The sequence below is a fragment of the Ammospiza nelsoni genome, chromosome 6 (assembly GCF_027579445.1).
Source record: "Ammospiza nelsoni isolate bAmmNel1 chromosome 6, bAmmNel1.pri, whole genome shotgun sequence".
NCBI classification, from domain to species: domain Eukaryota; kingdom Metazoa; phylum Chordata; class Aves; order Passeriformes; family Passerellidae; genus Ammospiza; species Ammospiza nelsoni.
Window position 1 is genome coordinate 39,776,754 of NC_080638.1, and position 25,249 is coordinate 39,802,002.

The 25,249-nt window shown below is 35.0% G+C and overlaps 1 protein-coding gene across 4 annotated transcripts in view; it reads right to left on the bottom strand.

Annotated features, from left to right (window-relative positions):
* Window positions 1-25,249, bottom strand: part of RALGAPA1 (Ral GTPase activating protein catalytic subunit alpha 1) — a 129,339-nt gene that overhangs the window by 84,080 nt on the left and 20,010 nt on the right. For 3 of the 4 annotated variants that reach the window (XM_059475282.1, XM_059475281.1, XM_059475280.1), the window contains exons 9-17: window positions 20,667-20,875; window positions 20,069-20,308; window positions 17,706-17,894; window positions 17,085-17,225; window positions 14,740-14,888; window positions 13,391-13,520; window positions 12,445-12,682; window positions 10,087-10,248; window positions 5,750-5,890 (exon numbers count right to left, since the gene is read on the bottom strand). In XM_059475282.1, the coding sequence (XP_059331265.1) occupies window positions 5,750-5,890; window positions 10,087-10,248; window positions 12,445-12,682; window positions 13,391-13,520; window positions 14,740-14,888; window positions 17,085-17,225; window positions 17,706-17,894; window positions 20,069-20,308; window positions 20,667-20,875 (1,599 nt within the window). The remainder of the gene's footprint in view (window positions 1-5,749; window positions 5,891-10,086; window positions 10,249-12,444; window positions 12,683-13,390; window positions 13,521-14,739; window positions 14,889-17,084; window positions 17,226-17,705; window positions 17,895-20,068; window positions 20,309-20,666; window positions 20,876-25,249) is intronic. The other variant, XM_059475283.1, reaches the window with a different exon arrangement.

Here is a 25,249-nt window from a genome sequence, read left to right on the forward strand (position 1 = left end):
CAAAGATAACAAGGATGTTTTTTGGAAAATTTGTCTGTTGAAGTGGCAAATCATTAAATAAAATATGTATATATGTATATGTGTATATATATAAATTACCGTGATTTCCAAAAGAATACTATAACACAATTATAAGTATTTTGACAGTTTACATCTAAGGACTATAAAGCTTTTAAATTACAAGGAAGAGCTGGCCCTATACAAAAAGGATGACTATACACAACAGAAAATTTAAAGATATACCCTTTTCCCCTAGAAGAATGTTTTGTCTCTCATCTTCAAAATACGAAACTAAATACCTACTGAAGGCTTACCTCCTGCTCTTCTTCCAGTTTCACTCCAGCAATGTAACATTTATGAGTATTGCAGAATTAAGTACTCTGATACCAAAAAACATCCTGCAGCCTCACAACAGCAAACATTAGAGTAAACCCACTTTTGTTTATGAAAATATCAGAATTTGTTATTACCATTTAAATTAGTGATTCCTTGTTTCTGTTGAGACTCTTAATATGTTAGTGTCAGTAAAAATCAGTTGACTGTAATGAAACCTGCAGTTCCAACATGGATCACCTAGGAATTGCACAGAAGTATCTTCAGCTCATTTCATATCATCCACAAAAATAAAGAACCTTCATGCATCTCTTCAGATTTCCTACTATGTTATAGGAATACTATATACTATCAAATTATCACTGTAGGCAAGAGTAAATATCCTCTACAGATGAGTAAACTAACTGCTATCCCTTCCGGTCCTTTTATGAGATAAGTACTAAAAGAGCAAGGTAAAACCAGTTTACTCAATTTTCTGTTGGTTTCTTTTTGATGGAATCCTCTATTCCCTAGATTAATTTTTTATTATCTAGTACTTAAAAAGTTGTAGAGAGGCTTTCAAATCCAGGCATAACAGTAAATAGCTTAAATGAGTACCAGCAAGAGTTATTTGGCACAACAAACAGACTTACCTTGTTGTTCTATCTAGATGATTTAACTTCAGGACTGCAATGGTGAATTTATTCAATAACAGAAAAAATTTAGGCCCCCTTCCCTCCCCTAACTTTGATGTGTTACAGTTAAAATAAAGTAACTATGTATGTAATTACATTTTAAAAATATTTCTATTATTACTAAATATTATATAAATATCACTAAGTATTTAATATTATTAGTTAATTTATCTCTATATATTTCAGTAATATTGAATATTGATAATCTAAAGTCCCCTTAAAACCTGTTTTCAACTGCTTACACTTTTCTGAGAATATTAGAGATGGAGCTGCATTTTCTTATATTCCCCTTCATAACAAAGCATATAAACCAGATGAATGAGATATGTCTACACTTAACTAAACATGTGTTCCAAGAAGATAAAAAGTGTTATTTCCATGCTCAATTTCTCAAAGAAGTTAAAATTTGAGAGTAACAGTTTGACCTCATACCAAGTTTACTGAACTGTAAAGAAGCTATTAGACAGGAAATTGAGACATCTATATTGGAAAAAGAGAACAGACATCCAAGCTATGTCAGAAAACAAGCATTAACTGAAAAATCATCAAATACAGCAGAATCTATTGTTCCTTCTCTCTTCAGCTTTGATAAGCAACAAATTTCCCATCATTGTTCTTGTTCAACTTATTACTAACTACATGAACTAACACCCTCTGAAATGAATCATGTCTCTCTCTAATTGGAACTGTTATTTCAAACTCCCTACTGACTTAGGCAGAGATTAACACAAGTTATGCTAATGTAGTCTAAAGCTATTTCTTACAGCTATAAAGAAGGGACCACAGGATTCAGTCAAAAGTATGCACAATGATATATATGAGATTAATACATGCAACTGTGATACAGTGATCTCATCTTGAGCCCTCAGTATGCATTTTTCAAATCTACTATAAACTCAACCTTATCTAAAGCAGCAGCCTAGTAATTCCATGCTGTGCATGCATGCAGTGATCATGACCTTCTAGGATGTTAAAAATAATCGGACAGAGAACTCACAATGTACACAAAGCAGCTCCACACATTGAAATAAATTCAGCTAGATTCATTTCAATGTTGATCCAAAATTAATTTTAGGTGCTCACATATTCATGACAAGCACATACAAGTACACATCTTCAAACAAATATGTGCTTGCACCAATAGAGATTTCTTTTTTGTAGAACGGGAAGAAACTAAGGAAATGAAAAATGTTATTGTGATACCAGCACTGAAAACACAGACAATATTTAAAAACCCACATGAACTGCTCCTTCACAACCAGGGCTCACCCTTGCACACAGGTGTACACTCAGACTGGAACACCTAAAACTCCCAAGGAGTTTGTGTGCCAGCAGGCTGACCCTGTGTATCTGACCCTGAGCACCCTTAGGAGAAACACTGCCCTGATTCCCCATACGGTGCAGTAAGAAAAAGATTGTAATTGGCACCTCTGGCCAATCTCACACAATCACTACTGTCCTAAGTCAACCTTGCCTCTCCTTTTGCTGCTGGAAGGCAGAAAGAGAAGGCAGCTTTTCAGCATCAAGTGTGAGAGAGATATGCTAAAATACAAACTCACGGAGAGCCACATTCTGACAAGACAGCATGAGTGCTAATAGAAGATCCCTGTATAACACTGGGGCAGGTTTGTATTTCATCATGCAAAGACTGTTTGGGAAGTGGAGGAAAAAACCCATGTTTTGCTTCTTAGCTTTCAATAGTTGGGGTTTTTTTAAGAGAACATAGGCATTCTGTGAGTTTCTGGGATTAAAGAATAATTACAGCCATGCTGACATTACAATTATGATTTCTTTCTATTTCATCTTAACGATTACTTAAAGATTTGGGAGTAAGGTTGTAAAGGCATAATATGCATCTCCCTTTCACATTAATACTCAACTCTTTTAGTCCCAGTAGATAAGGAAAAATCTCCCACCCACAACTAATTAGTTTGCCCACTGCTTTTAGGAATCTTGTCTACATCTCACTGACACTTTTTTCAGGTCTTGTACCTGAAAATCCCCAAGGGTTACAAAATCAATGGTCATTTCCCTAGTTATCTTGTAAATGTGTAAGACTGAATTTCTTATGATTCTGACAGGCTAAAGGAAAGGTCTTTTTAGAAATATTGCAGATTTGCAACAGATATACTATACCAAATCACTTTATTAATTAAACACCTTAGAGCATAAATCACTTCCACTTTCCAGATACTACTTGAAAAGTTGCAGATATTCTGCACATAGAAATTCAGCATAACCGAAACTACATGAAGGAATTACAATCTTAGGAAAATCATCCTCTATGATGCTAGATGACTGGATGTCAATATTGAACTTCTGCAATATATTTTATTAATCTACTGATTGACCTTCAAATTATGTCTCAAATTGTAATCAGGTTTTCTGCCTTACCCTTGAAAATGAATATACAGTACATAAGGTAAAAGCTTGGTCATAAACGCTTTCTGTTAGACTACCTGCCCAGATTCACCAGTGTTTACTGGCTCCACCTTTCAATGATGAGTTTCATAGCTAAAGAGAAGCTGAAAACTACTTCCAAAAACTTTATATTAGGCAGCCTATTATTCTGGAATAGTTTGAAATGTCATCTCCTTCAAGTTGCATTGGATTGTAAAGTAATTTTGGATAACAGGGATATTCATATAATCCTGTAATAAGATGAACAGCTGTCACAACTAGCTAAACATCATTCATTACCTAGAACACACTTACAACAGAAACAATTTGATTCCTTCCCAAATAGCATGTTGTACGTCTGGAAACAGAAGGCTTTCAGAAAATAATATATTTAATGTAAGAAGAAAAGGCAAGAAAATGATAAAGCTTCATGTTTAAATAAAAAGGGAAGAAGAAAGAGAGCACAATTAAAAATGCGAAAATTAAAAGAGCAAAGTGCACTCTGATCCAGTGGACAGTGTTTCTCTTCCTCTGCTATTTCCCCATCAACACCCTAATAGCTTCCTTTTTTTCACTAGAGCTTTTTAGTTTTCTGGCAATGGTCAAGATTCTTGGGCACATCATGAAGCTGCTGCAACACTCACTTGCTTGAGAAGACATCAAAACCAGGAAGGGCTTAGGACTTTTTGTATGTTAGAAGTGCAATGGCCTGTAATGTCACTTTACTTTTATAATTACATTGGTCATGCAGTTTTTGGATTGGATGATTATCAACATAAAGAATAATAGCAAGAGAACCAGTAGGTCTGGGACACGTTAGAAGTAATTTGCAAGCCAGGACTTTTCAGGAACATGGATGATAAAACTGACTACAAAAGCACTTCTGCTTGGTTCAAGAAAGGGTAATTAAGTAACAGTGATTATATGATGAAATAATATTTCACTGTGAAAGCTCATAACCCTTCTGTGGGTGTTCTTAAGGTCTTCATTAAGCACTGACTATTTCCAACAACACTATGGCCAGGTAAGACACATTCTCTAATAGGTTGTTTACGTATCATCCCTATAAAATCTCTATCTTCTAAGTTATAATCACCTGTATCTCAGAAGAGATACTCTTTGCACTCATACTTTTATTATTTATTACATATAATTTTTATTTTTTAAAAATTTGTTTGTGGTGTCAAGAATTGTATTCAAATACTTTGTAATTATTCATTGTGAAAGTTTGGTCTCTCTAGAGTGGGTTCTTTGAACTTTCTTGATTTTTCAATAAGGTTTTCAGGCTGAATACTAAGGCATCAAGTTTCTGTTTCACAACAAGAATTTTGTGACACGTGATACATGACAAAATACAATTATGAAGATACAGTTCTTGGTACTTCTTGGGTAACAAAGACAGGCAGGAGAGACAGAAAAGAAAAAAAATCTTTCATAAAAATATTACTGTCATGAAGTCCTTATATTTGTATGCCATTTTGACTATGTACAGTCCTCCCACTGTGCCTTCATTTTTTTTACACTCATTGATACAAAGGCATAGTCAGCCTTAACACATTACAAATTTATACCTATGAAATATCTGGAAAAAATTACTTTATCTGAAAACATGTATTTTAGAAGTCTGTATTAATTCTAGTTGTTGAATCTATTTGTTCAAAGAAAAGTATCCAAAGTAAGCTACTGTCCAACTTGTAGCCAACCACCCTGCTGGACCAAACAATGTTGCGGAAACCACAATCCTACAAAACTGATCATTTGGAAAATAACACCAAAACATCACACTTGAGAATTCCACACTACAGATTTTTTTTTCATGTTTTTATATAGTAATGAAAAACAGGAAAACTCTAAAGGATATTATATGATACCATATTCTTTTTTCATGGGAGCTAAAATGTATCATCATGATTGTTCACACAACATCTATGACACTGAATTAAAAAAATTTACATAGAAAGATGTAAATGGCAAATTAAAGTAAAATTTCTTCCTTTCCCTCCCTCACTCATCCAAAATAAAAATTTTAGATTAGTTGTACTCTCTGGTAGACAGATATGGTATTACTGCTTACCAATAAATTGGAAAAGTGGAAAGATTTCTCAAATTTTCTCTTTTATGATAAACATTGGCACAGCACTAACTTCTAACAGTTCCAGAATGAATTGTAAAATAGCATGGTATCTTACAAAACTCAAAATATTAATTCTTAATCTCTTCCCCTCTCCCACCATCCCCAAAGTATTTTTACTTTGAAAAATTTAATGGTTTAGCAGAATTTGAAAGCAGAAGGTTTAAAAAAGTGATAAAGGGGGTGCAGAAATTAGCAGAGGTGGCACTACCTGAAAGCTCATCAGAAAGGGGAGTGAGAACAATATCAGGCAAGAAGGGTTTGGAAGTATGGATCAGAACAGGAGCACTTTTAGCACTGCGTATATAGGCCGATGGCAGAGCACATTCACCAATGGATCGGCTTCTCATGGCTTTAAAAAGGAAAAGAAAGAAGTGGGGAAGGAAAAAAGAAGAGTGACTATAATGAAAGGCTTGTGTCACAGAAAAAGCAGCAACAGAGAAAACAAAGATAAAAAGGAAGAAAGTTCAAAAATTAAAACATTTCAGCACGGCAGATATTGGCAGAGCTGTAAGAAAGAAAAAAAATCAGTGGACACATAAGACATTCTGAGTTTTCAAATTTATGTAAAGCAGCAACAATGCCTTTATTATGACGTTTACAGAGATTTTGCATTTGAAATCAAGAAGCTAATTAACACATTTTCCCACTGCATCAGGGGTTGAAAAATCAAAGTTAAAGTTACTCCACAAGCACTCTGAATTTGATTTTTTTTTTAGCAGGAAAAGTAACTTGTACTACATTTGTATTTTTCTAGTTTCCTTTGATTTTATCCTGAAAATGCATCACACACATGTATCACACATAGGTATCACACATATGCCCATACTCTTGAATTCATGTTCTCCAAAAGAGATTCAAAATCATAAGGAAAAAATGATCAGTTCTGTGTGGAGAAAATTGCAATAAAGCTTGTTATAGTTCCACATTAAAAATGAAATGACTGAAGTGAAATGTTTTAACTACGAAAAGCATTAATTTTTTTATCCATGGGGTCTGGCTTTTAATTGATACCGGATAAATCTTGCCAAACTGATGTTTATTCATGTTTTCATATCTCACATCCTGCCAACAGTCCTACAGAATAAAAGATGTACATAACAATTGTGGTATTACAATCAAGGTTATATCTGCAGCTTTTCTAATCGATTTAAATTAATCTTTCGCATTTGCTTTTCTCTGTCAGAGTAACACACAGCAAGAACTAACACTGCATTCAACCTCAAAGTCTCAAAGTACTCTGGAAGTTCTTAAAAAAGTAATATTCTGTGCTTCAAGTAGCTTCGTTTCATACTGTTGTAAATTTGCTAACTTGTTTTAAAATCATTGCTGATAAAATTCTTTAAGGAAAATTCAGAGTATCTAGCATAAATATTGTCACTGCAATACTTAGTCTGAATTTTTCTCTCTATATTTTCAAAACAACATGGATCTTAGGATCTTAGTGCTCCTGATCTGCATGGGAATCAAATGTACGTGAATGGAGTGCAGTGAAAGTTGAGCACATCACACTTCAAAACCAGGTTAAAGAATTGTTGCCAATAATAACATGCAGATAACCTGGGTAGGTCACATTGAGCAGAAAATACATTTGACAAATGCAGCACAACTTAAGTGGAGTCTTAAATTCAGTTTGAAAAACAATTCAGAAAGACAATCCTTTTAAGACTGAAGCAATGTTCTTTGTATGTAGTAAACTTTGTATGACAGAAACTTTTTTTAAAAAGGCAATTATGTGTAAGGCTTTAGTATCAGTTTGATTAAGAGATACAGTAATAAAATTCAGGATATAGTTATAGGTAGATGCATTACATTCATCACTGTGAATCTTACAATGAATGTAGGCAAGAGAAAAAATAAAAACCACATAGTAAATATTAAGGATCTTTTCCAGGCTAAATTATTCTAAATAAATAAAGCTTTTGATATTGGACACTGTGTTGATTACAAATCTTGACATAAAGTGTTCCTTTTAATTTGACTGGATTTTTTTCCACCATATTACATTCAATTAAATAGTTAGGTGGAGGCAGACAATATCAGAACATGTAGATGTTTGATAGTTTATAACCTTCCACTATTGTCTATACAAAAGCAGAACAATAGGTGAGTAAATTCTTTCTGAGACAGTATTTTTATAGGACCAGAACCTGCTGCCTAAGCCAAAAGTCTTTTATCTAACCTTACAGATTTTTCAACCCATATGCATACTATGCTTAAAGGCCCTTTCCAAAAATTATTTAAAATAAGCTCAAGCTAAAACTGTACACACTGCATATCAAAACAGCTTTGATTTTTTACTTGAGTAACACTCACACACACATATTTGGTGCAGCAATAAATGTGTGCTGGCATGATGATGGCTGAAAAAATAGAGGTGCAAAGATGTACACAAAAATGTGTACAACATAAAACAGATGAAAAAGAAACTCCAGCTTTTTCTTACCATAAAATATTCAACATGCACATCCCCCCTATTCCAATATTAAGAGTATATATTACTCACAATCAAAGGGAATGTAATACAAATCACATATCATGCAACATATTTAAGGTCTGACTCAATTCCAGACTTAGCCTGCAAACCTAACGATAAACTAAAGATCTGACCAGCAAAGTGTTCTAGATTTTCCTTATTGTGATCATTTTTTTATTATAGGACCCTCAATTTATGGCATAAATTAAGAAGCAGCTGAACAGCTCTCTTTGCAGACCAGAGAGGCAGTAACAAACAACTATTTTCAAGCAGTTAAGATATATGTAACATTTAGTAACATTTTCCTCATTAACATCTAAAAAAACTGAGGAGTTTGGGATTCTGGTTCTGGGAACTCTTTTTGGATTTATCGTCTTTTGAAATCATTCTAGCAATGCTGGGATGCTTGTCCAGAGTTGGTATTCTGCAACACGAATAGAGTTGAAATTTTAACTGGTTGCAGTAATGCAAACTTGGCTTATTAATATCAAATATGTAAGATAATTGGAGGAAAGGAACAAAACCATGGAAGCTAAAGTGCAGTGAAACTAAAATCAGATTACTTTGCTGCTAACCAGGTCAGTATATAGCTTGATTAGGATAAATTCCAGTCATTTCAAGGCTAACATCATATAAATAGCCATCTTTCAAATTGTAGCAAAACAAAAGCATTAATAAATTGACCAAACAACATAACCTTCTGACACAATATCTGAAATAGTAACAATTTGTGAAGGAGAAATTTTAACATGAACTTTATCTTGTTAAGATAATTAAGATTTAAAACAAAATCACCATTACACTTAATCACAGACTACAGAAAAGCAGAAATTACATTTTAAGTATCTGTGATCCATGACGAAAACTAGGTGCTGTCAGCATGAGATACAGGAAAAGCTGCATTTGAATGTGCAAAAACGACAGGAAATTGTGGAGTAGGGACTTCATTTTCTCTCATTTCTGTATGTCTTACAGCCCAATTAATTCTCCCACATAAAAGCCTTAGGAGAGTAAAAAAATTAAAATGGAGAATTTTGAGGAATAGTCAAATAGAAACTTTGCCTAAATAACCTCTGTGACTTAAAGATTTTAACTTCAAATATTTTTGGAAAAAGAAAGAAAATGTTAATTTCTGAAAAGCTATCACAATTATGTATTCAACTGCTGATATGCATCCCAAATTTTTAAAATTGTGTCAGAATGCACCTACTTCCAAAAAGTATCAGTGAAGCAACAACACACAATGACCAAAGATACTACTGCTATAAAGAAGTAAGAGATAGTCCTTAAAAGGTTCTTCTTTAAATACAAAATTAGAATCAGCTTAACTTTCCTTCATGTAAGCAACAGCACTGAGATCATCAAGATGAGACAACAGAGTAAAGAAATTTGTAGTCCAGTTCCTGTTAACATAGTCTAAGAAAATTATATGAACACAAATAAGTCTTCTTTTGAGGAGTTCACCTAAAGCATTGTTCAGTATAACTCATTTATAACACAGCAAAGAGTATCTGCAAGTAATAAAATTCAGAAATAGGTGACTTCAGAAATGGAGAATTGCACATATCTGTCAATCTTTCATTATTGCAATATTCAGTGTGTAGCAAAAGACAGCACATTTAATAAACTATGCAGACTTATGAATATTTTCCCCATTTTCCTTTGCATGGTTTGAAAATACTCAACCCATCTTCTGCAGTGTATGAAAACACACACTTAAGAAATCTTCTTTTACCCACCTATCAGCACCATAGCTCAAACCACTCCAGCTTTTTTCTCCTTCATATACATAGTACAATTTTCCAATCCAGCTTAAGCATGTGATCAAATTCATTAAGAATTAATATAGCAAATGCATTACTTTCATTTACAATAACTGTAATTCTAGTAAACACAATCCATTCAGCTACCCTCAAAGCACATAAAGCTGCATAATTTATGCTTTAACTAATGTGCAAATCATTCTAGATAGCACACCTTTGTCTAGGTAGCACAGCTTTGTGGAAAGAAGCTATCCACATTGCTGCAGAAGTCAGCTATTAATTCCTCAGCCTTTCTCAGATGTCACTTACCAACAGTTTTCTGGCGCACGATGCTCCTCGCCTTCTCTGTTCCCGGAGAGCCGGTGGTTGTGGCGCTGCGCTGCCGCATGGGTGCCTGGCCAGGCTGGTCCCGGCTCCAGCCTCGGGAAAAGGACTTATCAACAGAAGACTTTGGGAATTCATGCCCAACTCCTGCCAAAGTAAAATTGCAAATCTAACTCACTTCTATTCTGCTTTCACCAGATGATAGATGTATTAGTTCAAAAAATTTTAAAGCTGGATGGAATAAATTAAGTTACCAAAGCAAGTATGAATTCAAAAGCTCAGCCAGCACTAACTCTGAGGGATACTCAAACTTTTTTGGAAATGTTGGTGCTATTAAACTACTGTAATTTTCTTTTCTGAAATAATAGGCTTACACAGGTTGTAGTCTGATACTACATGTAACTTTTCCTTTGCTGCTCCTATCAGATAAGATACACAAATTTATACATTTCAAAACATTAATACTGGGGGCACAGGTTTCCAAGTAATTTTGCAACATTGAGGAACATGAAATAAGGATAACATAATTTTACACAAAATGCAAAAGCAAAAAAAAATTAGATTATAGGCTCAGAGAACTTTGGAAATTGGCAGAAAATCCCATAGTAAGATTAAGATGAAACAAATTCAGATTTGACATTTATATTGAAGTAAATACAGCTCATATGAGGAGCTATCAAAAATAGCTAGATGGAAAAAAAAAAGTGAAGCAAAAAATATATGTAATGTATTTCCTTATCCAGATTGAGCTCATTAATAATCCAAACTGACACAATTACAATCATTAAAAGGGCATCTCTTTGGAAAAACATGTTCATTAGTCCAACATTTTCATTATTATTAGCAAACAAATGCAGGGGCAAAGAAATTTGGCAGAATTTGTATGATATCTATTAATTATAAAGCTGGACTTGACTCTGCAACTCACATTTAGCAATGGAGGCTTTCTCTGAAACTTTGTCACTGAAGGTTAACATAAACTTTCCCCATGTTGCTAATATGATTCAAAATGCTTTTAAAAGTATATATTCAAACAACTGTACACATTCTTATCCTATACCAGACTGCTTTTTTTTGCTGTTTGTTTTTTGTTGTTGTTGTTGTTGTTTTGGGAGAGGTTGGCTCTGTTTTGGCGTTTTTGCTTGTTTGTTTTCTTGGTGTTTGTTTTGTTTAACCTAGTTTTTTTTTAAGTCAGAAAAAGAAGAAAGCTGTGCAGTATAGGAAAACAAAAAATGCATGGTCTGGAATGACGTCTCAAGGGCAACTACAGAGAGATGTATTTCTGCCCAGTTATCACAGAGCAGAAACCAAAACAAAATGCTGCATAATGACTCTGCTTAAGATGAGGCACAGAAGTATGTGAAATATTTTAAGCAAAAAGAAGGCTATAGTAACATCCTCTTTAAGAGAGGGAATCCACATAGGTTGCTTCTCACTGACAAACCTTAAGATAGTACTAGGAAACACTTTCCCTCAGGTTTGACTGAAGAGATAAAAAGTAGCCTAAAAATAACATGTTTTTACATCTTTGTTACACACCCTAAATATAATCCTGCCTCTCACTATTAGATCACAATGCACTTTTAAAAGGAGAACATTTTCATTACCCATTGTTTTACAAAAATGGAAATGAAGCAGAAGGTCTGTCTTCAAACTGAGAAAACAATCCAGGTTTTGAAACTTTCAATCCAGACCTCTATCCAGGAAGACAAACATCCTGTCCCTTACCAATTCCAGAACTGTGCCTTTGTAAGCAGCCACCTCCTCTCCCCATATTATCTCTTACAGAGTATTTAATGCATTTTTTAGGAATCAGTTTAAAAACAGGCACCACTCATGGATTCTTAAACTATACTTTCTCTTATGTAGCTCACAAGCTCTCATTGTAACCAAGCCTGTCTTCACGAAGGGCTAGTGAATCAGTTAGTACCAAACAAAGCTATGTTCACCTTACATTTCATCTTTTAACATTTTAGGACCAATATTCCAATTTTTCTTGCAATGGTGTAGTTTTCACCTGCTGAGTAGTGTTTGTTATTTTCAAGAAGTTATGACTGGGACTCAACTATTTAGTTTCTTTGACAAAAAGAGAAAGGCATAACCCACTATGGTGTAACATTTTAGTTTAAATTCAACACACTTTTAAGAACTACATTCCATATGTGCCTATTTGCAGAAATAACATGCTGTGGCAGTTCTAAAAAAGCAGAAATACCTTAAAGAAACAGGGTTATTTCAAGTGATAGAGATGCCTAATTAGGTATATAAAAAAAGTGAGGCCAAAATTATCCTCTGCCCAACATCAGCTCAAATTCAAATGATGTACATACAGTTTTGTCTTACCTTTGCCTTTGTGTTTTTTCTGCTTCTGCTCACTTAATTTATCCAGTGGCAGGTCACTGAGGTCCAGGCTATACAAGTTTCTAGCTAATACTTTAGTAAGTGTCTCCATTGTCAGTGACCACTCAGTGGCCAGCTCTTCCCAGTATGTCAGTGATGACATTACAGACAGCAAGTCATCCCAAAGTTCTCGAGAAATGTACACATTTAGATTTGCTTTGATCCAAGCTACTATAAGAGTCTAAAAGAACAGAGAAAAGTTGGATTGTGAGCATAAGCTGACAACATTCAAATGTTACTATTTCAAAGAAAACTTCAAACTGCCACAGAAATTTCTGTGCAGTCCTGACAGATACATACAGATTTTTAATGAATTATCAAGTGTTAACACAGGGTTCTGACTTAGATATAGGAACAACTGCTTTGACCCATTATTGTGTATTCTTTTTTGTTCTGCTAAAGTAACTGGAGACTCTACAGATCCTAGTCACTGAGAACATACCACAACAGCACTTTGCAACTACCAACTTTGAAAAGATTTGCTACAGCTTTCTGTAAGTAATTACAGAATTCTCTAGGAAATAAAAAAATCCATCAGTTAGGCATGGGTAACACAGAAGATTTCCTGCTGACTTGAGCTAATTTTGTTATGGCAGCAGGCTAAAACTGCACACACTGACAGTTATCTTCACCAGTTATTCCAACTCAACAATTCTTGAATTTTACAGTACCTGAAATACTCTTGTATTTCATAAATACTCCAAGTGTCATTAAAATATAATGTTACAGAAAGTTACAAATGTAACCAAGTCTTTGACCCACACCATTCACATTATCTGGGTAACATACCAGTGATACAAGATGACAAACTAGCCAACAGTGGTTGCCCTATCCAATCTATTAATGAAAATTAGGCTGAATTAATTCAAGTGAATTTATGTTTACTTGCCTGGAAAAGAGGTCCTGCAAGTCTTCCAGCTAAAGTGGAGTTTTTTCTTCCTTGATACTGCAAGAAAGTTTGGGGTGGTATTTTCAGCACAGATTCAGTTACCCTGAGCAGCACAAGTAGCATCTGCTCCCTGCAAAACAGTATTAAACTTAAGAGTTACCATTTTGTCATACCTCTGTATATACCAAGGTATTTTTAAAAGTAATAATCAAGCCTTATTTGCTCAAACACATTCCAAAAATGTTGTAACGATTACAAAGAGCCTAACTGGGTTATTGCAAAAGAAATTATTCCAATCTTTTTTTTACACTTAAAAGTGAGGAATCCCTGTTGCCCTGTAATGTTTTCTTCCAAGTAATTCAACTGCTATCACCTTCAATAGCCTGAAATTGGAGGGAAAGTTTTCACTGTCTTTTCAATCTGAGCTTTTTCTTTTTCCATTAATTACAGGTTTTGTAATTTTATATTATCATTAACATACTTCACCAATTATTTTGTGTGGCACAATCTTTGCCATTGTGATCTACAGTCACTTCTTTACACTGATGCAAAACTGGGAAAGAAAATACCAATCTAGTAGAATCTGTTTACTATTATCACTCCCAAATTTCCCAGTGGCCAGCTAAATTGGCCCCTCAGAAGAGGAGACAAGCTTTACATGACACATAGTGCCAGCTTTACTTACCCAGAGTTCAGGACAGATTGAAGATAAAGTCAAGATAAAACTGAATAAATCAGACATTTGAAATCCCCTTGCTACTTCTTCCCTGCAATGGAGAATGCTAGCACCTGATGACAGACTACTATTTAAAGGAGTGGGAAATAACAGAAATTCCTTTAAAGCAGGGTCTCTTATACCTGCTAGGCACTGTAGGAACTGGAAAGGCGTGACACAGTTACACAGTGCACAGACTCCTGTATACAATTACAGGTCAAGAACAACACACACCTGATTGTAATAATTATCCATGCTTGTCTGGGGCTTTTGTGTATATTTTTAATTAAGGCTGTGAAGCTTCATGTTTCAATATTTTAATGTTTTGATACATGGGCAAAATGCCCTGCAAAAAATCATCAGTAGCTCCTTAATAACAGTCTGTATATCCCAGATTAGTCTTTTTGCACTGAGGTCTAAGCTGCCACAAATTAACTAGGAGCTTACTAGAAGCTTTAAGAAAGCAGATAACTTCCCCTGCGCTAAGTTGTCCGTGGTGTTCAAGTTTGTGTATTTACTGATTTAGAGGAACTGGTTCATATAACCAATACCACTCTACCGTGTTTACTACCAAGTAAATTTTCACGTTTGTGTTGTGAACTAATAATCTAAGATAAAAGCATTAGCATTTTACCATGTCTTCTTGTCCATAGTCACTTGGACAACCATGTGGCGGTAGATATTGAGAACGCGTTTGCACATATCAGTGTGTTCATCCAGCAGAACTTTAAATTCATTTGCAGGTTCAAGAAAAAATATATTTGAAGAATTTATTATAAAAACCTGTAAACAGAAAAGAGAAGATGTTGTGACCCTGAAACACTTTGATGTTTCCAGCAATTCAGTTGGTAGAACCAGGAAGAAAAAAAAATCTATAACAGAAAATCTTTATAAGAAAAGGTTGCATATGCACACAGAAGTGCATGTTTAAATATGTCAGTTTGAAGTAATGATTAAGCAACAACGAGACTGATCTTTTCCCCATTTTTTCTACAAAATTTATTTGTTTATTTTTGTTCTCATAGATGATTCAACAAACTACTCATATGATTAGTTTAATATGATGGAAAAAAATGTCCCAGTAAGAAGTCCACTGCACAAAAGTTCCACCTCTAAGCCAGGAACTGACTAGTACAATATATGGTAAACTGCTTGAAATAGTCCTGGTACACTGTGTGTGCTTCAGCGTGACACAGCCTGCATTATGTTCTGGGAAACTAAAGCATTCATCCCACTGGGATCAGTAAGGCTTACCCAAAGTAGGAAACTGGACACTTTCCTGAAAGTGATTGACTTCAGTGGGCAGTAAATTAGGGCCTTCAGAATGAAAATTATGAAGAAAAGTAGGCAGGGACACTGTAGGAGCTACAGAAGCAGTTACTGAAGTGTTACTATTTTTTCATGTAAGTTTAGAAAGCACCTGAATCTCAGACTTCGATTTTTAATTTTTTTTTAACATGTACAGGAAGTCATTGGTCCTTAAGTCATAACTTCCTTCTACCGAAAGCTTTGGATTTTTAATAATTAAAAACTATTAGTATGCACTTTTACATTCACTAGCCTCAACTAATTAACCTAACCTACTCTAAATGCCTAGAAATAAGTCTATGCAAGCATTAAATGGGAAAAAAAACTCAAGACAGAAGTCTTGGATCATTGATTCACAGGGAAAATCAAACGTGGTTCCAAGGCAGGAAATCTCTCAAAATGAGACATGGTACTGGGTTGGAATGATGTCTTGACTCTGTTTCAGGCTGAAAAAAAAAGATGTTTGGCAGTCAAATGAACCTTTGTCTAAAAAACTTCAACATGGATAATCTTCAAGACATTGTCAGATGTGTAAGCCTTAGTAGTATACTGCAAACAGATATAGATACTTCGTATTTCTTTTCTCAGTAACACTTCATCTTCTAAAATGTTGTTGAAAACAAAGATTATGAAGCTTAAATTATTTTAATGTATTTGAATTTAAGAGTGATTTCAGTTGCAGAGTTTATTTATATGTATAACAGTGTACAGTACAAAAGAAAACTATCCCTAAAATTATTCAAGCTGTAGTAAAAATGAGTTTTACTTAGCATGGTCACACACAGTAGAAGTGAATACAGTAAAGTGGCAAATGCACATTACTTTATTTTGTTCAGAATCAACTTTCTGCTGGATATAAGAATATTATGGAGGGTAGAGTAATATACCCACCATACCAGTAATACGCACACACATACACATAAAATGCACACACTTTATAACCATAAGAAGCATTTCAAAGACCCTCAAATTATACCCTCCCAATTTTCCACAACTTCACCTTCAGTGAAGCATTTTGCTAAACATTTGAAATTAACATGATTCCTACCCTGTCAAACTCCCTAGAAGCTATTAGAAAACTTCTGTTAGGGTACAACTTCAACTCTTGCTTTCCTTAGTGATATCACCAGAGAGTTATGGCGCCTCAGCAAACTTTTCAAACGTGCTGTAAATTCAGAAAAAGATGAAAAAATATCCCAGTACACCTTATTAATAGGATTAGAAAAACTACAGAACTGGATGTTTAGGCTTTTGTGACCAATAGTGTAAAAGTAAAAAGCCTCTAAATATTCTCATAACAGCTTAATTATATTTATTTGAAGATGTTGCAGTAGCACGAGGATTATTTTTTCTCTAATATAATGCAGAGGACAATGCATGATCCAATGTAAAATTAATTTTTCTTTTTATTGTGTTACCCAGCACTGGTCTATACATTGTCCTACTTCAGGTCAATAAAGATATAGTGAACCAGCGTCATTTGTCTAACCTTTATCATCATACTTGTTGCATATAAAATATTTTTAAAATTTAGAGATGTTTTAGAGATGCATAGGATCCTCTGGCAGAAGTATTGCACTACATTCCACTCTTTATGTGCTGATAACAAGAATTTTAGGTAATTTCAGACAGATAATTTAGATAAAATTAAATACCAAGTTTGTTTCATACCTGCAATACTGACTGCACTCCAGCTCGTACATTTTGTTCTTCAGAATCAATTTCAGATGTTTTATGCAAAGCGTCTTCATAACAGCCATTTCTTGCCCAGTTTGAATTTCTAACTCCATGACTGGAGTTCATCCCTTTTTCCTGAAAAATATTTTTTCTTAAAATTCCACAGAGTTTTAGACAAGTATTTTAGCTTTATATTAAAGGAAAAATTATATAATAGGTACTAAATAATAAACAACAGCAGACAAATGCACCTGAGACACAACAAGATTTCATGAGTCTTGGAGCAATTATCTTAAAGTAACTGAATGAAGTAACTACTATTTTTGTCATCCTTTTATTTGTATATAATTTTTACACAGCTGATAGTTGGCATACTGTATAATCCACATCTTGAAAACAGTTCACAAAATAATATGAAATTTTAAATTGAACTAAGCACATTAAAAAGCTACAGATAATGAATAAAATTGGTAGCTCATCCAATACATTGTTTTACCATTGATTTTCCCCAAGAAATGCTCTGACACCAAAGAAAACCACAAATAAACTATCAAGGAAGCCATGTCTCTGTCTACTGGCAGATTAATGCACAAATATTAACCAATAACATTTTACCTCTTCTCTTTCTTTTCCTTTCTCTGAAGAATTATGGTCAACATTTTCATCACAATCTACAGCTGTGCACTGCATTATTTCTTCAGGTTCTTTCATAAATAAAGGTTTGTCTTCTTGTTGAATCCATTCTTGATACACCTTCACTACCTTCCTCATGGCAGCTGCTTCACATATTGGCAACAGAAATGCCTGCAAGTAGAAAAAGAAAGAAAAAAAACACTGTTACAATATGTGAAATAAGTTGGGCTCTATAATGTGCAAGTTCTAAGAGACAAAGGTGGAAAGAGCCACTGTTGGATCCCCGTATTCAAACTATTGCCAAACCTAAATGTTTGCTCACTTTCTTAATATGTAAACTGAAAACATGAAAAAACCCCAGATTTAAACAAGAAAGCTTATCAAGAAATACTTTGAAGAGATAAAAATCCATATGGGTGTATCTAGTTAGCACCTAGCCTGCTGAACCAAACCCGCATCAAAATACGTAAAACACATGAGCAGAAGTTTCTTTTACAACATCCTTCCATTCAGAGGATTTGGAAAAGTGGAGTCAAACCAGCTCTAAATGACTGAGAAAAAATCAAGTGACACACAACACTGGTAGTCATCTATCTTATTTTTAGCTAATTAAGATTTTACAAAACAGTATCCTTAAAGTGAATTACTCCCTGAAAAGATTTCATTATTATGGTTTCTAAAAATCATGCATTTGAGTTGGTGTGATGGCTGATCAGTGCCCTCTTCAGAAGGTTTTCTGTACTGGCTGTGCTGATAACAACTAGTCATAGACCAGAAACTTTTAACATTAGTCAGATTTTAACTAACTACAAATACACTTACCAAAGACCATGATGCCCTCATTATAAATTCAGAAGAAAGATAAACTACACTAACACCCAGTTTTACAGGGTCTGAGCTGTGACTGATGAAAACCAGTTGCCCATGTCTTTAAGGAGGGCCCACTTAACACAGGTAGTATGTTCACTCTGGAAACAGAGATTTCACTCCATTATCACACTAAAAAGAATTCAGCTGTGTGTTACAGGATTAAACTGACAAGTTCAGTCATATACTTCCTCATCAAGTCTAACATTCTCCTGCAAGTCCGTACACTTTTTTTGTACCCTCAAGTCCAAAATGCATAAAACTTGTCCTCTACAGACAATCTTTCCACCACTCAGTACCACTGAAACCTCCTCTTGACAGGAATAACTTAGTCCTCATGTTTTAGAAACATTACAAACATCTCATGCATTAGAAATTAATTTACACTGAAAACTCCTGGCTAAATAATGATGTAAATAAGATTTCACAATTGAACATGAAATCCAAATAATCTACATAAACTCACACACTGACTTTTGAAAAGAATGAAGAAAATTGTCTTTGCTTCTTTTCACTGTGGGGACAACGAAAAGTAGACCATTGATAATTTATATTCTACATTCAATGTCTCAGACTCTGTAAACCCTTGAGTGCCAGCTGAATTTGGAAAACTCTGCTATGTCCTTCAGTAATGTGTCCAAGCTCTTGACTACAAGGGATGTGGACAAGCTTCTGACATTTACATGCCTCATTCAAAAATATTTACTTCATCCAGATAAACAAGTTTTAAAATGTTCAGCTTTCTGCTGTTTAAAGCAATTAGTGTTGTGCATTTAACTTGAAACTTAGTATATCTTTCTTTACTATTATTCAGAAATCTGTTTGTCTTTTGATCTATAGCATGGGCCATAAAGAAAGTTTATCTTATTCTATTCTCCCAGACAGAGCTCTTAAATAACTATTAATAAAGACTCCATATTCTAGCATATGTTCTCAGTTTAAATTTGTTTTAATAGCTTCCAGTAGAGAAATACTATTCTGAGTATGCTCAGCTAACATTTCTGGTTGCAGTGAAGTCAGAAACAGAAGCTGCTACCTTTTATAGCCATCTGTCCTACTCTTCTGATGAACACTATCAAGGAAAAGACATTCAGATGCTCCTAAAACAGCTCTGTAACAGCTGCAGACTCCTACAGGAGGCTTATGTTAATGTGGTTGGCTGTGAGTTTTAATACCTACCGTGTTGATATACGAAAAGATTAAACATTCTTGTCTATGGGGAACTGTGAAGTCCAAGTTAAATGTTGCTAAACTGGTTGTTAAAGATATTAAATTAGAAAAATTAGGAACTAGGGGTATTCTACAGAGAAAGTATTTCAGAATGTTAGCTTCTTGATTTTTGAAGGCAGGATGACGAAAAACACCTGTAACTTAGTATAATGTTCTGCTTAACAAGTGATCTTCAAAGAAAACCATGACATAATAAAAATATACAATATAATAATCAAGATTCTTGCATTCCAAAGAGAGTTTTTTACCTGTCGAAAAATCTCAGTTAGAAAATTAACATTGTTCCTTTTAGAAGAGAAGACTTTCCGGACAATTTCAATATCAGTTAAATGCTCTTCATCAATACTGCAGAGGCTGGAAGAACTTGGCTCTCTCTCGGTTAGAGTACTTGTATTAGAATGAGATTGTTCTGGTTCTGCATTTCTATCCTGCTTATCAGTACTGTCATTTTTGCTGTCCTCCCTTGAAGCCATGCTAGCAGCTGCTCTCTGAAAAAAAAATTTTAAATAGTCCATAGTTCTTTTTTAGTACAGCAATAAGTCAATACAATTTAAGTATAATTTAAACAGCACAAATAATTAAAGAAAATACAAACAAAAAAAAAAGGATTTACTGCATTTTAAGGCTTCTAATGTCCAGCTGATTAAAAACAAATCACAAAATTTGAAAAAAGAAAGCAGCATTGCAGGTACTTTCAAATGGAATTAATAAACATACAATTTGTTTAGAAATTACTTTTTTTAAAAACTTTTCATTAGTCGTAATTATTGGAGGAGAGCATACTGCTGACATAACAATTAAACCAAAAACATGAAAACAAATATATTTTTGTGTATTTGGTTTTACCTGAATATTCTTTGGCACATTTTCACCTTCCATCCCAGGAATATGAGGTCCTGTATGAGGTTTTGGCTCAAGCCAGAAAGACACCAACCATCGAATGACAATAACACGAGCCTTAATGAAAGGTTCCTTTGTGCAATAGATTGCCTCATTGGTTTCAGCATCTTTCTTAACTATCACGTAGTGTGGCTTTGGTCTCATTTGTGGTATATCTGTATGAAAATACAACATCTTTAAAATATAGGCAGAGAGCAAGATCTGCATAAGAAAGAAATCCTAGAACCATAACCAATACACATGAACTTTCAGAGGTGCAGTTTTGTTGCATTCACTGTTGCACCACTCATTCCAAGATGCACTGGAATGTATGCAACAGAGAAAATGTCAAGAACACGTAAGACATCAAAATATAAGACATTAAAACACTTGAATTTTCTGAAGGGAGACAAGACTGCTGGTCCAAAAGCCAGAAACTTATTTCTGCTATGTGGAACCTTTAATTTTTTTATCTGAAAGTGATTTCTATAGCCTTACATTTCTGCTTACATTTTTTTCTATGTAAGTAAACACATTTCATTATCTTCAAGTTCTTTCAAACTACATTATACTCAATATTTAAAGATAAACTTCAGCAAACTCACTACTTCAAATTTTCACTGAAAACTATGAAGTTCCAAGTAGCAAAATAACTGTCAACTAGACTATGACCTATACAAGAAAACTACTTTCATATAAAACTAATATATTGACAAATCTCATCATGACTACAGTGGGAGATATATAATTCCAAAATGTAAATGCAATAAACACAGCATCTTCTGGTCCTGTAAAAGGATAAAGATGAATACAACAGAGAAATCCTGCTGCAAAGCTATATGAGCTTTACAGCTTCACCTAGGGCCCCATTTGCACAGGCTAATTTTGCTGGACTTCACTGCCAGACCACAGGCACGCACGTTTTCCTATGACTTAGTTGCAAGATGACTCTGAGGCAATAACTTCTATACTGGCTTGTAGGAATGTAATGAAGGATGCTTAGGGGGACATCAGCTGGCAGGAACTGTGATTGTTTGGGGACTAGAGCTGACAACTCCATTTTCACCATCCCATAATGGTTCAGAACTGTTCAGCCTTTCTGGTTCTCTACTGCGCTAGAGTCATCAGTACTCCTGAATCTGCTTCAGAAAAAACCATGACAGCACTTAACTCAATGTGGATGGAATGGACATATTGGTAAAAACACTACAAACATGGGAGGACACATGGATAGCATTTATTAATTGTGCATTTCTCTCTGACTTAACACTGCAAAATGGCATTTCTGGGTTTTACAGCCCAGGACATGGTGCAGAATAGTTCTGCATTACCATCATCAACCTGAAGCAGCAATGACACTTTCATGTGCAAATGACATTTCTCTGAAAGTGGTATGCCAACCCACCGTAGTCCTAGTCCTACAGGGGTAGATATGAGATATACTCCAATATAAAAAGACAAACATTTGTGTGAGGACCGATTATAATACGTGCTGTCAGGACACCCTGATGCTAGTGTTTCAGTACCATGATCTATATCTAGTGACAGTAAAAAAAAACCCAAGAAACTCAAACCAAAACAAACAAAAATCCAAACAAAAAAAAAAACAACTAGCAAAAAGATGGAAGCATGGAAAAATGACGGTCCTATCCATATACAGATTGAACAGAGATGGTTGTGTCAGCACTGCCTTAACTCTTCTGTAGCCTGCAGTACATAAACAAGGGGAGCAGTTTCCCATGGTTTTACAGGCCAACCAGAAAGCACTTAAAGGATACTAATGATGAGAGTCAAAGAAGATTTTAAAAAGTCACACTGAACAAAAGTATTGCCTGACTGTATCTTCCGAAAGCAAAGTTAAGAGTTTTTTTAAAGGATCCCGTGTAACTTTGCCAGTTTATGATATTAGAATCCAAGAGGGACAAATCCAGACAGCAGTGAAGAAATAATCAACTGTTGTCTAAGCAATTATATTATGACTGCCTTTTTAAGGCATCTAAAGTGCAACCAGCATATCTGCCAGACTGCTGTAAAGATTTCCCTGTTACTATTACAAATACACAAGATCCAGCAGCTGCACTGAGGATATCCACACTGGTCTATCTCAGTGGCATTTCAAAAGCCACATACATAAGCAGTGATAGACCCATCATGATGCTGCTAAACTGAGGAATGTTTCCTGTAAGAAGTTCAAAACTATATCCACACTTTTCAGTGAAAGCATTATTTTTAAAGGAAAAAACCCATGATTCCTGTGTACCATGTACCTAAGTACATAACAAACACAAAGAATACTCTTTGACAAGTTTACAAATGGTTTATTTACTGCAAATAATAAAACTCCAGTACATTGTTTTCATTCTGTGGAAAGCAGCAGGTAAGTAAGAAAATTAAAAATTAAGGTGTCTTAAACAAGCATGTGTAACAGTACAATCTGTGAAAAATGAAGTAAATGCCTGGTAGCACAGCATTTAAAGGAAGTTCTCTCTGGTATCTACTAGCATTCAGCAGAGCACAAAGGCTGCAGTACTGGCAGTATTTTCAGAAGGACTAAACATGCAGTAAACATGTTTTTGCAGCACTCTGTCTCCTCCTTGTTTGATGACAGCCTCTCAGAACATCCTCTTTCTTTAACATGTTTCAACAGCATTATGTGCTGCAGCTGCTTTTCAAATGCATCCTCCTTCCAGTTGCTTCTCAAATGTATCCTCCTTCCAGCTCTTCGTGTATTTTCAAATTCTCTCCATCTTGGAAGAAGGTATCAAGGCTTCAGATGAGAACACAGACATAAAACCAAAGCAAAAGAGAGCTTGTTAGATGGACTCAAACAGCACAAGAGTAAATATTCCCTTCCCCCAACATTCCATGTTTTCTTCCTATTGTGTTTTGGGCTTTCCCCACCCCCTACCCTTCCCCCTCTGGGAACCTGATGTGAGCTGATGACAAAAAGAAAAAGAAGCTGAAGGTGGTGGAAGACATACACAGGGTAGAAAGTGAACAGGCTAGCAAAAACACACTGCACACCTGTAAGCTTTGACCATGCCTAATTTTTAAGACAATAAAGGGTTCATAAGGAATGAAGAGCTAAAGATTGCTGTAGGACAGGCCACATTAGTGTCTCCCTGTAAATGAAGGAGCCTATCTAAATGGCTTGGAAATGGCACAGAAAGGCACATAACTATGACAAAAGAAGCAATGCCCCTGGAATATTACTGTCATATCTGTAGCTCTTACTGAACAACTTCTAATTCAATCTCAACAGATATTTAACAAAGACTTTACAAACAAAATAAACACCAAGGCAAAAAAAAGAAAAAAAAAACAAAACCCAAACCAAACATAAAAAAGCAGAAAAAAAAAAACAACCTCTAAACAAAACCAAACCAAACTTAATAAAAACCCAACCCTCCTCAAAAAACAATCTCATAGGCTTTTCTAATGCTGTATTCCTCTTCTAAGTCTCTAATACTTAAGAATTTGCAGGAGCCACAATAATTAGCCTTCTTGTAATGGGAATGCTTGGTGCTTGTTGCTGTAGGCAACATACTTATCAGGAAAGAAATCTCAGTCCAGCATACTGTCTCCAGTAAAGCCCTGTATCAATGCTGGCATACTGAAACTACTGTTCTCATTTGTACCTCATGACTTCTCCTAAATTAAACATTACACCAGTAGCATGAGAACTGTTCTTAGTAGCAGGCTCAGTGCCCAAGTGTGCCCTGCCTTCTGCCTCAACGCTGTAAATTAAGAACAAGCACAGGATTATTTTCAAATAGGTTGGGAAGATGCATGCCAGAGAAGAACACCTTTGAGGAGAAAAAATTATTCAACTTACCAATGCTTATGTTGTTTTCATCACTGTATTGTTCCAAAACTCCTCATTATAGTTGCTTACTGTGCACAGTCTAAGGCACTCACAGTAATTCTTGGGATCTGCGCACACCTCTTCTTGTTTCTCATTGTCCTCTTCTTTACTAAGACCTTGGAAGTTTCTTGTTTATCATTCATAGAAAAACAGAGGACTACAGTAACACGTCTATGGAAGACTCAATCAAGATCTTCACAGAAAGAAAAATAGCATTTCCATATTTCTTGTTCTGGAGCATCAAGCAACAGTAGGTTTGCTTTCTCAGCACAGCTTACTGTCCCTCTTGTAGCTATTTTATCACTCAACTTCCTCAGCACAAAAACTCTCATTCTACTGTTACTTATGGCTGTGTTTATACTGGTTCTTCTCCTGTAGATGAGAAAGCCCAGTGTTTGTCTTTCCCAAGAGAACATGGCTTTGACACAATCATGTCTCAAATCGAAATAAATGTACATGGACCAGAAGAAGCTAAGACCTTTTCAACAAACTTCCCTGACAGCCTAATTTTAGAATATGGAATTGTTCCTGGAGATCACTACTCTGGAGAGTCCTTCTGAGATGCTGCATCAGCAGATAAGATGAATGGTGATGTGACTGTGTGCCTCAAGTGAGGAAATGGTAACTTAAAGCCTGTGTACAAGGTATTGCTTTGCAAAGAGGAGTTTGAACTCTGTTGGCCTAC